This window comes from Panthera tigris, chromosome A2 (assembly GCF_018350195.1).
Source record: "Panthera tigris isolate Pti1 chromosome A2, P.tigris_Pti1_mat1.1, whole genome shotgun sequence".
NCBI classification, from domain to species: Eukaryota; Metazoa; Chordata; class Mammalia; order Carnivora; family Felidae; genus Panthera; species Panthera tigris.
Window position 1 is genome coordinate 21,286,202 of NC_056661.1, and position 15,106 is coordinate 21,301,307.

Consider the following 15,106-nt stretch of genomic DNA (forward strand, 5'->3'; position numbering starts at 1 on the left):
GTCCCGGGGGCAGGGCCACCATGAGGATAAAATAAGAGGATAAAAGGCTCAGATCAAAAGGCATACTCAGTCCTCCATCATGAACACATAGTATTTACCTTCATCTCCCCTCATCTGCCAGGTGGAGGAATGGTGAGGCTTCCTTCTGCTCCTCTTTCCAAATCTGGACGAGAAGGTCCAGAGGAATGAAGCAACTGTCCTAAAGCATGGGCCCCCCACTACACATCCCCAGGACTGCCCAGCTTGCCTCTGGCAGGACGGATGCTAGGGTTGGCGCTGTTGGAGACGTGGGTGTGGGCAGACAACGTCTACACTACACCATCTGCCACCCGGGCCAGAGTGTGACTGTGCAAAGTTTGTTTAGTTAAAGAATTTTGAAAGTAACACCTAACACAGTTCAGAAGTCCACTTTTAACCGTGGCTTCTTGATGCGGGTCGCCATGTCGCTGGTGTCGCCTGAGCCAGACCCAGGATGAGATGAGCACGGGGTCTTTGCCACTCACGGCAGCAGAGCGCAGCTCTGTAGGAAGGACATGGTCTGAGTCTGGTCGGGAGTTCACGCGGCCGGGGATCCCCCCAAGGAGAAAGACTTCACTGCCAAATGTTGATCCCTCCAAGTTATAATATTTGCCTTCGCCTTGTCTAATGTTTAATCCATGTTTATCCGGCACCTTATTGATTAACGGTCTGAGGGAAGTGACAGGGCAGCAGGAGCCTTGAGACCATGGACGGCACCATGGGGCTGCGGGTGCTACTGTGCGTGTGCCTGGCCTCGCTCCTCATCCTGCAGGCCATGCCCACTCAGGCTTCACCCCCAGGCAGGCCCAAAGTCAGCAAGGTATGTGGGTAAACCCTCAGGCCAGAAACAGGCCGCTGGGCCAGAGTGGGCCCGGGAGGGACACAAGACCCTTACCCTGGGGGCCAGGGCCACCCCACCCACCTCCACCACCACTGACTGGAGAGGTGATGTCCCAGCAGCTAAGGGGAGGTGAGGCCAAGGAGCGGAGGACACAAGTAGTGCCCCGCTCCCACCCCTTCGCAGATAGGCTATGGTCCCCCGCACATTCCCACTCACACTTGTCCCGGTTTTGTTTTACAGAGGCAACAGACTGTGGACACAGTGAGTGAGAGTCCCTGCAAAGGGGTTTGTGGTGGGGCCATACCGCAGCCTGTTTTCCCTCGTGCTTCAGGGGGCACCCTGGGCAGAGGGACTCCATTTCCCAGAAATGGGGCCTTTCACGCCCCACTGCGGGGTCTCTGGCAGAGAGGACAGAAGGGTCTTCCCAGGAGATCTGGTCTGTTCTCTGGGCACCCGGCACCTGTGCTGGGTGTCGAGCCCCTGCACAACACGGGAGGCCTCTCACTGGCTCAGGGCCCCCACCCCCCATCACAGCCACAGCCCCTCACATCTCACCCTAGAGTGTCGACGGCGTGACCATCCGGAGTTTGAAAGTCAACTGCAAAGTCACCTCTCGCTTCGCCCACTACGTTATCACCAGCCAAGTGGTCAACAATGCCGATGAAGCCAAGGAAGTGGCCTTCGATGTGGAAATCCCCAAGACGGCCTTCATCAGTGACTTTGCCATGTGCGTGCCCTGGCTGACTCCCACACCCGAGCTGTCCATTCACCAGCCCCAGCCCCAAACCATGGCTCAGGGTGGCCAGATGGTGCAGACCATCTCCTCTGTCCCAAAGGGCCACCAGGCCAGCTCCGGCACTGAGGGGATGAGCAATCCCCTTTAGGTCTGTTCTGGGCTCCCATCTTGGAGGGCTAAGTGGAGCCTCTGACGGTATGTCTTCAGCATAGGGCCCAGGGAGCAAAAGCAGGCACCCGAGGCTTCCTGTTGGATTCTGTCGCTGTGGCTGTTCACCTCACTGCCGTGGGGCCTCTGAACAACTCTGCAGGCAGTGGGAGGAGGCAGGAGATGCCTCCCATGACAGGGCCTTCTCAGGATCTAGGCCAGGAGCACCTCCAAGCCGCAGGACTGAGTGGGTGGGGGCAGGGGCACCCCCCCCCCCCCTGAGGGCTTCTTCCTCCCTACAGCACAGCAGATGGAAAAGCATTCATTGGGGACATAAAGGACAAAGTGACTGCGTGGAAGCAGTACCGGAAAGCGGCCGTCTCAGGAGAGAATGCTGGCCTTGTCAGGTGAGTGTGGCCTTGCTGCCCCAACCTCTGGTGCTGTCCTCCCCAGCCTTGGGCGAGAGCAGCCCCAGGCTGACGACGGGAAGTGAGCAAACTGCCCAAACGTAGATGCTGGCACAGGTGCACTGGACAAGGCTGGCGTTGACCCGCCCACCTTCCCAGACCAGCCTCTGAGAGAAGGGGCCCTGTCCTTGAGCCCTGACCCTGGCCAGCCAGCTAAGACAAGGGTGAAGGGCAAGGAAACCTGGGAGCAGCATGAATGTAAGAGAAATTGATTCTAGGGCCATGCTTTAGGTGACAAGAACCCACATGTCACTCACCATTTGTCTGTGTGTCGTGGCTGCTGGTGGTATGTGCAGGGCCTCGGGGAGAACGATGGAACAATTCACCATCCACCTCACCATCGGTCCCCGGAGCAAGACCACCTTCCGGCTGACCTACGAGGAGGTGCTGAAGCGAAGACTTACACAGTACAACATTGACATCAAAGTCAAGCCCAAGCAGCTGGTGCACCATTTTGAGGTAGATCGTGGGTGGCTGTATGCAGGGGAGCCATATCTGGGGCAGGGCTCCCGACTCTCTGTCGCCATGGCTCTGAGGACTGGCTCCGGGCCCACCGTGTGCCATCCCAGGCCTGAGCACACAGGAAGGGGACTGACTCCTTGGGCGGGTTCTAGTGGGTTCTTCATGGGCAGGGAGCTACCTGAACCCTCCAGTCTCCTCTTCCTCTCTGAGCCTCAGCTTGCTCATCTGTTAAGTGGGGCTTCCCGTGTGTCCCAGAGTTGCCACAAGGATCACGACAGATATTAAATATCCAGGTAGTCGGTAGGCTAGGAAGTCCCGGGAAGACCGAGGGGCTGTGACTGTCACTGGCACCTCAGTGGCGGCCGAGTTGAGGGACCCAGGCATGCACACCTTCATTTGGCCGATATTTCTGAAGTGCGTACAACATGCCAGGCCCTGTGCTGAGGGCTGGGTGGGTGTGGCACACAGTAGGTGGCCAGGACACAGGTTGGCTCTTGGCTGAGACTTGATGGTGGCCTGAATGGGAGCCTGGCTGCTTCAATGATGCAGATCGACGTGGACATCTTTGAGCCCCAGGGGATCAGCAAGCTGGATGCCCAGGCGTCCTTCCTCCCCAAGGAACTGGCAAGCCAACTCATCAAGAAATCCTTCTCGGGAAAAAAGGTGTGTGGGCTGGCGGGGGGTGGTGGTGGGCCCCCGGGACTTCTCAGCCTGGTCCAACCCCTCACGAAGTGTCCAGGCTTGGCCTGGGAACCAGGCAGGGGCTGCAAGCCACCCTAGGGGTGAGGAAGGTAGGTGTGTGGTTGGTATCCCAGAGAACTCGGCACTCCTGGTTCTCAGAGCGACTTAGCCAAATCCTGATGCTGAGGCTGGGGAAGGTGTCCCCTCAGCAGGGGCAAGCCCCTGGTTGCATGGTCTGGGGTGAGCTGCTGACTTGCTTGAGCCTCGGTTTCCTCTTTGCCCGTGTCGCATGCATGGGTAAAGCATTCAGGGAAGCACAGGGCACATGCGGAAATCCCAGATGCTGTTGTAGTTAGGGGTCCAAGCTCCAGGCCTCTAGGAAACAGAACTAATTTGGGAAGGCCTTTGGGCTACCCCGCCACTTACCCCTTGTCACTCACTTCCCGTTTGCAGGGATCCCCAAAGTCTCCTGCTTGCCCCTTCCCAGGTCCTGGAGGGGTGTGGCATCCGGGTGGGTGACACCCAGCTAGTGCCCTGCCTTCTAACTTGCCCTCAACTGGAGCCAGGAACAAGCCCTTTAGTCCCCGCCTACCTTTGGTAGTGACCCCACAATAATTCACATAAAGGGAATGTTTCTTACGGTTTTGGAGGGGTTCTTTTTTAAACAAAATATGATACCCCAGAGTGTTACCCAACATGCTTGCTTTTAGTAGGAGACCAAGAAGTGGGTCTGTGTCTTCCTAACAATCCATTTCAAGTTTTGTGGGGGCTTTTTGATAAGTATATCTTACTTCTATAACAAACAAAAAGTAAAAATTAAAAAGTATTTAAAGAAAAAGTGGAAAGTTACAAAAGTATAGAAAAGTATTGAGTGAAAACCATCCCTAATTTCCCTGAGCACCAACACAAAGTCAAACCAGACCTTAGCCTCTGCCCTGTGTCCTTCCTCCCAGCTTCTGCTCTTTGTCTACCTGGTGGGGGGGGCGGGGAGGGGGGGTGGTGGTCCTGTTTTCCAGCACAGTATTATAGTCTTGCTTTTGTACTCCACAGTTTGCATTAACTAATGTCTCTCTACTGCTATTATCTTGTACCCAAAGTGGTGATGCTTATTGTAGAAAAGCCCAATGATTCAGAAGTGTATAAGCAAAGAAACAGATCTTCTCTCCTGCCACCTTATAGGTGTGTGCTCCCAGCAGCTGGGTGGAGGGCCCACCAGATTCATTTCTATGTCCATGCGACACACACACACACACACACACACACACACACCCCTTATGTTGTGTTTGCGAGCACCCTGGCGGCTGCTGCACAAGCCAGTAATGCCTCACACCCTCTGTGGTTCCAGGGTCATGTGCTTTTCCGCCCTACTGTGGGTCAGCAGCAATCCTGCCCCACGTGCTCTACATCCTTGATGAATGGAGACTTCAAGGTGACCTATGATGTCAATCGAGACAAACTCTGTGACCTCCTGGTGAGCCTGAAACTTCTGGCCTGAGACTCAGAGGGCAGGCACGGATGCTTGTGACAGGGGCCTCACTTGTTCCTTTGTATTGTAGGTTGCCAATAACCACTTTGCCCACTTCTTTGCCCCCCAAAACCTGACGAACCTGAACAAGAACTTGGTTTTTGTGATTGACATTAGCACCTCTATGGAAGGCCAGAAAGTGAAGCAGGTAAACTGTGGCTTTAAACAGTTCACCCAGCAGAGCCTTCTTCAGCCTTGGCACGCACCCCTTGGTGTTGTTGCTGGGGTCTGGGTTTGGGATTCCTGCTCCCAGTCGGAGGTGGGCGATCTGACAGGAAATCCCCCCCCTCACCCCCGCACCCCCCACCCCGTGGCGGGCTCTGGCATCAGCCACTTCCTCGCTGTGCAACTGTGGCAAGTGCATTCACTTCTCCTCAGTAGCAAAATGAGAATGATAGCAATGCCCACGAGGTCATGAATCCGGCCATGGGGGCGCTTGGAAGATGACAGCTGTCTGCTGAATGTGCCAGGGACAAGCGTGGCTGTCCACGATGAGGAGTCTCGCAGCAGGGCACAGCCCACTGAGTGCCCTGCCCATGGTGCAGTGAGACCATGGCTGAGTGTCAGAAACTGAGCCCCACTGTGGTCCTCTTTCTTGATCCTGCCCCGTTCGAGCTCCTGGTCCTTTCCTCTTCCCATGCTACGTCCCTTGTCTTCTCCATCCCCTCATCCACCCCCAGGGGTCCATAGGACACTCGTTTTCTGGTGCCACCTGGTTGGCCTGTCCATCCCTCCCACTTGTCCGCTGTGTACCTCTGCCCTGTGGATCTCTCAAAGGGGCATCTGGAGTTGACAGGAGGCACTCTCTAGGGGCCATGTCCCTCTGATGACTGTCCTGTCCTTCCAGACCAAGGAGGCACTCCTTAAAATCCTGGGGGACATGCGGCCAGGGGACTATTTCGACCTGGTCCTCTTTGGGTCTGAAGTGCAGTCATGGAGGGGCTCATTGGTGCCGGCATCTGCCGCCAATGTGCGAGCGGCTCAAGACTTTGTGCGGCGCTTCCACCTGGCTGGGGGTAAGGGCAGGGGTCTTGGGCCACCTTGGTGTCACTCCTGTCCCCTTGGAATGAGGTCATACACTGGCCTACTTTCCTTCTTTTGCAGCCACAAACCTGAATGGAGGTTTGCTCCGGGGAATTGAGATCTTGAACGGAGCTCATGGCAGCGTCCCAGAACTCAGCAACCATGCCTCAGTTCTCATCATGTTGACAGACGGGGAGCCCACAGAGGGTAAGCACCTCAAGGGCTGTGTTGGGAGGTGGCGATCTCTTTGCGACTGAAGGCGTTCAAGCTGAGCTTGGAAATCCAACCACTGGAGGTGCTACTGGGGGGCAGAAAGGCTCCAGGCAAAATCAAGCCCTGGTCTAAAGACAGAGCTCAGATTGTAATGTCTGCAGGAGAGAGAAGGCATACTTCTATGCTGAGCTGGGAAACTGGGGAAGTACCTACATGACCCAAGGTTGCACAGACCCCAGGACGATAGGCAGGATTCCTAGGTTGAATTTAACGAACTATGTATTCAGCGCCGACTGTGTGCCAAGCATAGCGCTAGGGACCAAGAAGAGATACCAAGAGAACATGATTTGTCTCTGTGCTTAAGGAGCACAGGGTTCACTGGGGGAGGCTGACCCAGGAACAGAAGCTGTGCTGAGGGCCCTGAAAGAACAGGGTGACAGGAGGCTGCAGGACTGCAGATAAGGGGCATCTGGCCCAGGCAGGGTCCCAGGAAGCCTTCTGGAGGAGGTGACCCATGAGCTTGGGCTGGAAGGAGGAGAGGAGGAGCAGGAAGGGATCCCTGGCAGAGGGAGAAGCTTGAAGGAAAAAAAAAAAGTTTGTGCGATGGCGGGGCCTGCCTAAGAACAACATGTGCAGAATAGGTGAAACTAGGTTTGGGAAGGTCAGTGTGGTCTCACGGGCCATGGCAATGACCCATGGGAGGGTTTAGAGCAGAATCTGGTCTGCTTATGATAGGTCCATATAGTTGGGCAAGTCTTTGAGAGGCTGTTAGGATCTGTTATAGTCGTTGGGAGCCAGTGAGAGACATTGCCTCAAGAGGCTGGTGGGGGCTGGAGATGGGGGGGTGGTCTGAGATAGGAGGCTTGTCCCCCAGGGAGTGTGCCCCAAAGGTCCATTGTGCCCTACATGCCTGTGTTTGGTATCCTGTCACTGCCTGGGTGTGTGGCTGCAGGGGTGACAGACCGTTCCCAAATCCTCAAGAACGTCCGCAACGCCATTGGGGGCAGGTTCCCACTCTACAACTTGGGCTTTGGCCACAACGTGGACTTGAACTTCCTGGAGGTCATGTCCATGGAGAACAACGGACGGGCTCAGAGAATTTACGAGGACCACGATGCCACCCAGCAGCTGCAGGTCTCCTCCTACCCCCTCTGCCCCCCAACATACCACCAATGGAATGCCATGGGGGAGCCCGGTCTTAGCAGCCTTTCGCCCATCCATCCAGAGAAGCAGATAAAATTCTGGAATGTGGTTGGAATCAGCTGCGTGACCTCAAACCAATTACTTAACCCCTATGAACCTGCAATTCCATCTATAAAATGGGGGTCCCAATACTCTACTTTGTGAGTGAGTCTCCCCATTGGGTGCCCCAGGTGACCCACCAGCTCTGAGGCTGTGCTCCTCCGCCCCACCCCTGCAGGGTTTCTACGACCAGGTAGCGAACCCCCTACTGGTGGATGTGGAGTTGCTCTATCCCCAGGACACCGTCTCAGCTCTGACCCAGCACCGCCATAAACAGTACTACGAAGGCTCGGAGATCATGGTGGCTGGGCGCATAGCTGACCACAAATCGAGCAGTTTCAAAGCTGATGTGCTGGCCCGTGGGGTAAACACTGGGGCTGCGGAGGGTGGAGAGGTCAGGCAGCACCCAGAGGCTCCAAATCCACACTCATTCTCCACCCGTCCCCGCTGTCCCCAGGCTTCTCTTTCCCCAGAGCAGTGCCCCCACCTCTGCACCATGCCACACATACCCCAGGCCAGAACATTCCTCCACGCAGGCATCCAGGGGATGGGCTGGGATGGAACCGACATAGCCTTGATTATTTGTAGTCCCTTGGCCCAAAACGGATCACCTGTTATTCCTTACATCGTTCTCCGCAAAGGCATGAGAGAGCAAGAGGCCAGCCTCTTCCGTTTCACTTGACAATCTTTTCCTGAACACCCAGATTGACGCCACGGTGCAAGTGCATGTGTGTGTGTGCATGCTGTGGGGGTCACAGGTGTGTGAGACATGGACCCTGTCCTGCTGGGGGTGGCTTCAAGCCCTGCTGTGTGGTCAAGCATGCAGAACGGAGGCTTTGGGTGAGGAAAGCTGCGCCGGACCCCGGCTCCGCCCTGACCGGCTGGGTGACCTTGAGCGAATGGGTCCAGCTCTCCAGGCCTCAGTCTCTTTTTCTGTACCGTGGGGTGATACTGCCCTGGAGAGTTGTGTGGATTAAGTGAAATAATCTATGTAATATGCTTGCGCAGTGCCTGGGGCATGGGATTCCCTCAGGAAGTGAAGTCCCACTATCGTAGCTGGGGACAGAACAGCATTTGCAGGTGGGGCCGCGGTGGGCATTTGAAGGAGGGGACATGGTGGAAACAGCTAGATGGTCGAAGTAGCTGGATGCTTGCTGGCACGTCCCAGAGAGAGTAACTTCAGGAGGCCAGGGTCTGGTCCTCCCATTCCTGGAGTCCCCAGGGCCGAGGCCCCACTGGCTCACTGACGGTGCTCAGCAAGCGTGTGCGTGATGAAGGGATGAGTGGGCATTAGGACCACAGCTCGGGGAAGGGTGATGCTGAGAAAGAATCGCAGAGCCTGGATGTGTGTGTGTGTGTGGGGGGGGGGGGGTCCCGGGCCCTCCGGCACCAGCCTGCGGTTGTGCCCTTCACGGCGCCCGGCCCCTCTCCCCGTGACCACCCTCAGGAGGGCCAAGAATTCAAGGCGACCTGCCTGGTGGATGAAGAGGAGATGAAGAAGCTGCTCCAGGAGCGGGGCCATGTGCTGGAGAACCACGTTGAACGGCTCTGGGCCTACCTCACCATCCAGGAGCTGCTGGCCAAGCGGTACGACCCCTGTGGTGGGGGTGGACACCAGGGCCTCTGGACCAGTGAGGTGAACGGAGAAGGGGTGCTTCCGGGCCTTCGAGGTTGGAAGTGGGTCATGCTGACTGGCGTTCGGCGTAGCTCACTGAGTTCGAACCAACCAGTCGACAGCGTGGGCGGGACCCGGTTTGCCTCCGCTGAGCTGCCGGGCAGGGGGAGGCTGCCCTTTACTGAGGGGGCCGCTGCGTCCAGACACGCTTGGGCAATCCTCACAGCCTGCGGGGGAATTTCCTCATTATCCCCATTTCGCAGAGGAGTGAGCAGAGGCTCAGAGAAGTTAGACCGCTCCCCAGAATCTCCCAGCTGTTAAATTCTCTGCGTATTTCTGAGGCCCGTCCCCCAACCCTGCTGAATCGCCAGGTTTTCCAGGTGGGAGGGCTTTAAATCACGAGGCCCTTGAAGGTGGCCACGGAACAGGGGCACTGCAGGTGCCTGATTCGTGTTTGCTGAATGAGTGAGTGAGTGACCAAATGAGCAAAAGGGCCGGGGAGTTCAAGTCCGTTGTCATCCAGGCCGTGGGGCTTGGAACCGGTGTGTGTCTCGTAGGATGAAGTTGGAGGGGAAGGAGAAGGCCACCGCGACGGCCAAGGCCCTGCAGATGTCGCTGGCCTACCAGTTTGTGACCCCACTGACCTCCATGACCATCAGAGGCATGACGGACGAGGATGGCCTGGAGCCCATCATTGACAAGCCCCCCGAGGGTAGGGGCGCTGCAAAGGGGGAGGCTGCGGGTCTGCGGAGGCTTCTGAGGGCCAAAAACTTCCTGGGTTTTGATTCTCCTCCCTTTCTCTCCCTTCCAGATTCTCTGCCCTTGGGTGAGTTTTTCAATCACGTTGGTTTCCAGGAGGGGCTCCTGGGGTCAGGCAAGCAGCTGGTGCCCCAGCCCCCAGGGGTGTATCCCCCTGCTCCGCATCCTCCAGCCTTTCACCACAAACCAGCAGTTGCCCCCTGCATGCCTGGGGAGCCCTTGTGCAGCCTCCTCCATCCGGGCCTCCATGTCTGCCTGTGTCTGCCCAGCGGCCAGGGTGGGGGTGCCCAGGGAGGCCTTCGAGCCCAGACCTGCCTGGCCTTTGGGCCTCGGATGCCCTTGGGGAACGAGGCGTGTGCCTTTCAGGTAGGGCGCTGAGGGTGATGCTGTCCTCTCTCGCTGTCCTCCACAGAGATGCTGGGACACAGAAAGAGTAAGTGGCGGCATCCCCCGGACATACATCTCTACCTCTCTCCTCCTTGTGCCATTGTCCCTCAGGCGGTACGTTCAGTCCTGAGCGAAGCTCCTATTTGCCTGAGGAGGAAACGACAGCCGGTCTGAGGCTTCCTCACTGACTCTCCCTGGAATCCTCAGAACTGCCTCCTGACTGTCCCTGGCCTCCCCTTATGCCAGCAGCTCCATTGGGCCCCCATGAAAGGAGGCAGACCGGGGGCCAGCACACCAGGAGGCATCAGGGGCTCGGGGTCGCTCCTGTGGCTTCAGGCCGGCCGCCTGGGTGGAGGGGTCTGGGGAAAGGAGCCAGCAGCCCCAGGGAAGTGGGGTGCCGTCCTCCTAACTGCCATTCATTCCCTGCCAGCGTTCATGCTGTCGGCCTTGCACCCTTCCCCGACTCAATCCAGCTCCAACATCCAGCAGTTGCCAAACCAAGTGACTGGTGGTGAGTCCTGGGGAGGGTCTGGGGGACACCCCTGCCTTGCTCCTGGCCGGCCCTAGCCCACCTTCCGGATGCCCAATCTAACAGACTCCATGCTATGCCCCCAGTGGACACTGACCCCCACTTCCTCATCCACGTGCCCCAGAAAGAGGATACCCTGTGCTTCAATATCGATGAGGAGCCCGGTGTGGTCCTGAGCCTGGTGCAGGACCCTGACACAGGTATGGGTGACACCACTGATTCTGCCAGACAGCGTGGGGCCTGGACTCCTCGGCCCTCAGTGTACAGCTGCAGACAGGACAGTGGCAGTGGCCGCCACTTCCCACAGCCCGTGCCCCAGCATCATCTGGCGGGACTCAACCTGCCTCCTTCCCTCCCATCCACCTGCCCTAGATGGCACCTGCTTCGTGGACATGTGACCGGTGGGGGCACACAGGACCCTATGCTTAGAAGGGTCCACGCTTGATTTAATACTCTGCTGTAACTGTTTTGAAATTCTTAATGCTTTTTGAACAAAGGGTCCCTCACTTCCATTTTGTGCCAAGTTCTGCAAGTTAGTGATCCTGCCCTGCGTTCAGCCTCTGAGGGGGCCTCTGAGTCCATCCCCCGGCAGTGCTCTGGGGTGGGAATGACTCCCTGTCTCTTGGCCACTCTCTCTCCCTCCCTCCCAGTCCAGTCAGGTCATCTGCAAGGGTTCATTGAGTACCTCCTGGGGGCCATGGGTGTAGTAAGTCCCTACTCTTGTGGAGTTTAGGGAAGGGAGACAAACAGGCAAGCAAATTCTCTGATGACAGCCTCAGAGCATGAGGCATGATGTGGTGGTAGTGAGGATGATGAGGGGGCTTTGGGGCTGCTCAGGTCATAGGAGGCCTCTGTGACCTGCTTCTGTGTCAGGGGTTAGAGCCACAGAGAAGGAGCAGGCCCAAGTCCTGCAAGGCATCTTTCATGGCCCGGATGTGAGGGCTCAGTGACAGGTAGTGTTGGGGGTGGGGGCGCAGAGTGGTGCTGTGTGGCCTCCACCAATCCTGAAAACCCCTCAGGAGGTGAGCCCCTCAAAGCTGGTGTGGGATGGGTGGGGTGTGGGTGTCTCCCGGGGGGAGGTGCGGCATGAGCACAGGCAGGCTGGCGGGGGTCTGGCGAGAGCAGACCCCTCCCTGACCCGGACGGCCCCTCACCCCACTGCAGGCTTCTCAGTGAATGGGCAGCTCATTGGCAACAAGGCCAGGAGCCCCGGGCAGCATGAGGGCACGTACTTCGGGCGGCTGGGGATCGCCAACCCCGCAACGGACTTTCATCTGGAAGTGACTCCCCAGAACATTACGCTGAACCCCGGCTTGGGCGGCCCTGTGTTCTCCTGGGGAGACCAGGCTTCACTGCGGCAGCATGAGTAACCAGGCTGGGGCCGGGGGCTGGGTGGGGAGGCAAGGGCAAGGGTGGTTAGGGACAGGCACGAAGCCCCAGAGCCAGCTCAGCTGCCTGAGCTTGCCGGGCCCTGGTCACCTGCGCCATGGCAGTGAATGACATCCATGTGGCTTCCCTGGGAGCTGGGCAGACATGTGGGACCCTGAGGACCACCCCACCCATTTCCCTCAGTTCCCAGACACGTGTTCCAGGCCCGAATGCCTGCGGGTCTGGGCTCCCAGGCTCCCTCGCCCTACAGTCCATCCCATCTCCACCAAGCAAAGCCGACTCACCTCCCCGGCCCAGGGCAAAGGCTACCCATTCCCTGAAACTCCAGAGTGCTCTTTCAGCACCTGTGTTAGCACGCCTTGCCTTGTGTTTGTTCCTTCCTTCACTCATTCACTCAGCAAACTCTGCTGAGCATCAGAGCCTGACGCCGGGCAGAGAGCTATAGAAAGAGGTGGGCAGAGTCCAGGTGGAGGACACAGATGATGAGTGGCGGTCAAAGAACACAGACTTTGATATTAGACAGGCTGGAGTTTAAGTCCTGGCTTTACCGCTTTCCAGCTGTGTGACCTTGGGCAAGTTACTTAACCTCTCTGAGCCTCACAGGATCACAGTGAGAACTGAATGATGCAGTTTGTAGGGAGGGCTTGGCACAGGGTCTAGCACACTGTAGGGGCCCCATACACAATAACAACATGTGAGAAGGTAACACCCACCATCTGGGAGTGAGGGTGAGGAGCTCATGAGAGCTGGGTCCAAGAGGATGAGGGTGACCGAATGGAGAAAGGTGTAATGTGGCTGCATCTGCCCTCACGGCCACCTGGCCCTGCAGGGTGGTAGTGACCATCAACAGGAAGAGGAACCTGGTGGTGTCTGTGGAGGACGGGGGCACTTTTGAGGTCGTCTTGCACCGGGTGTGGAAGGGGAGTGCCATTCACCAGGACTTCCTGGGCTTCTACGTGCTGGACAGTCACCGGATGTCGGCACGGACACACGGGCTGCTGGGTACGACCTGCTAGGCAGGCAGAGCTGTGGGGTGTGCTGTTGAAGCCAGCGGGCTCGCCATGGGTCAGACTTGCCTCTGGGCACTGAACACGCTTCCCTCCAACTTGGCCATCAAGACTCAAAGGTCCAAAGAGGGCTTGTCCTGGGGAAGGTCTTGTCCCTCAGAAAGGTGATCACACACAAGGTGAAACTCAGGCTTAAGTGGACCTGGGGGCGAGCAGGAGACGTCCGACTAGCAGGAGGGTCCAAACAGACCGGGCTCCCCAAGACCTCCTGGGTGTGATGGGTCACTGGCCACACCGCTTCCCCTGGTGGCCTTCCTGCAGACCCTGCTCTCTGTGGGCATCTCCCTCTCAACCCTCTCTCCCCAGCCATGTTCCTTCGGAGTTGGTCTAAAAGAGGCAGGAGGTACAACCACCTGCCAGTAGGTGCTTCTCTGGAGCAGGTGAACTAAAGGAGGCTTTCGATGCCCAAATGTATCAGAAATAGTCATGCCCTTAAGAAAAAACACCCAGGCGACCCTAACCCTCCAGTGAGCACCTGCTGAGTGCAAGGCCCCTCAATGGTCACTGCTGCTTCCAATGTACCTTTCCAGGACAATTCTTCCACCCCTTTGATTTTAAAGTGTCTGACCCCCATCCGGGCTCCGACCCCACAAAGACAGATGCCACAATGGTGGTGAAGAGCCGGCAGCTGACCGTCACCAGGTGGGTGGGTGGCTCTCCCAGCATCTCTGCCCTTGGCATTCCTGTGGTTGGTCAGGGCCTTCCTCATGGTGTCACACAGATGGAATGGGCTTCCTGGAGGGGGTGCAGCCCTGCTGAGTCCAAAAGGTAACCCCAGCTGATTTGTATCTCCCCAGGGGCTTGCAAAAAGACTACAGCAAGGACCCCCGGCATGGGGCTGAGGTGACCTGCTGGTTCGTCCACAACAATGGGGCTGGGCTGATCGATGGCGTTTACACTGACTATATTGTCCCTGACATCTTCTGAGCCCCCGGCCAACACACCTGTCCTTCCTTGGGCTCACGGCAGAGGAGCACAGCATCCTGACCCACTGCCCAGGACACATCTTGCTGTCCAAGCTGATCCACTGTGTCAAAGCACCCGTGACTTCCATTAAAGAGAAGCTATGTCCAGTCCAGGCCGCTGCTTTCTGGGAGGGAGGGCGATGGGGAGGCAATCCAAGATGCTGCCGCCAGGAAGGACTCAGGGGTCATAGCAGACCTGGAGGCCGGGAGGAAACCCATGCCAACTTTGCCCCCACCCCACCTTGTTTGCTGCAGCTGCCAGACCCTATGCTCTCTGAGCATCTGGAGTGTCCCCTGCACACAGCTATCCCTACAGGTCCAAGGCCCAAAGGACACTGTGGCAGCCTATATAGGCACTGTTCTAAGTGCCTTCATTGAATTAACTAAATGTATGCTCCCAACAGTCCTAGGGGGGATACCGTTTTACCCATTTATAGCTGAGGAAACTGAGGTTAGGTAACTTGTCCCAAGTCACTCATGAATGGCCCAACTGGGATTTGAACCCATACTGTCTGGTGCCATCATCTGTGTGCTTAAGCACCCCCCTGTGAATACTCCTGTCAGGCTGGGCAGCTGATGGCCGCAGCCCACTGAGATTGGGTTCTAGATATTCCAGAGCATCGCTTAAAATGAACAGAAGAGGGGCGCCTGGGTGGCTCAGTCGGTTGAGCGTCCGACTTCGGCTCAGGTCACGATCTCGCGGTTCGTGAGTTCGAGCCCCGCGTCGGGCTCTGGGCTGATGGCTCAGAGCCTGGAGCCTGCTTCGGACTCTGTGTCTCCCTCTCTCTCTGCCCCTCCCCCGTTCATGCTCTGTCTCTCTCTGTCCCAAAAATAAATAAACGTTAAAAAAAAAATGAACATAAGAAAGGCACAAACCATATATGGACTTGGGGTCCCTAGGTAGTCCTGCTGAGACCTGGATGCTGGACCCCTGGGCACAGGGCCTCCCCTTCAGCTCGACTCTGCAGCTGTGGCTTTGCAACGCCTTACACTGGGGATAGTTCCCAAAGGCAGGGATAGCTAGTCCCCAGAAGCTGTGA

The 15,106-nt window shown here is 57.3% G+C and overlaps 1 protein-coding gene across 1 annotated transcript; it reads left to right on the forward strand.

Annotated features, from left to right (window-relative positions):
- Positions 1-709: 709 nt before the first annotated feature.
- Positions 710-14,174, forward strand: ITIH1 (inter-alpha-trypsin inhibitor heavy chain 1). Its single transcript, XM_007081913.3, has 22 exons — positions 710-838; positions 1,100-1,120; positions 1,420-1,586; positions 2,045-2,149; positions 2,506-2,668; positions 3,221-3,334; positions 4,698-4,823; positions 4,909-5,025; positions 5,725-5,893; positions 5,982-6,107; positions 7,066-7,247; positions 7,534-7,719; positions 8,803-8,942; positions 9,528-9,682; positions 9,782-9,796; positions 10,142-10,162; positions 10,547-10,627; positions 10,732-10,845; positions 11,810-12,011; positions 12,864-13,036; positions 13,632-13,743; positions 13,899-14,174. Exons 1-22 carry the CDS (start codon positions 725-727, stop codon positions 14,026-14,028), a joined length of 2,733 nt encoding a protein of 910 aa, XP_007081975.1. The 5' UTR covers positions 710-724; the 3' UTR covers positions 14,029-14,174.
- The last annotated feature ends 932 nt before the right edge of the window (positions 14,175-15,106 follow it).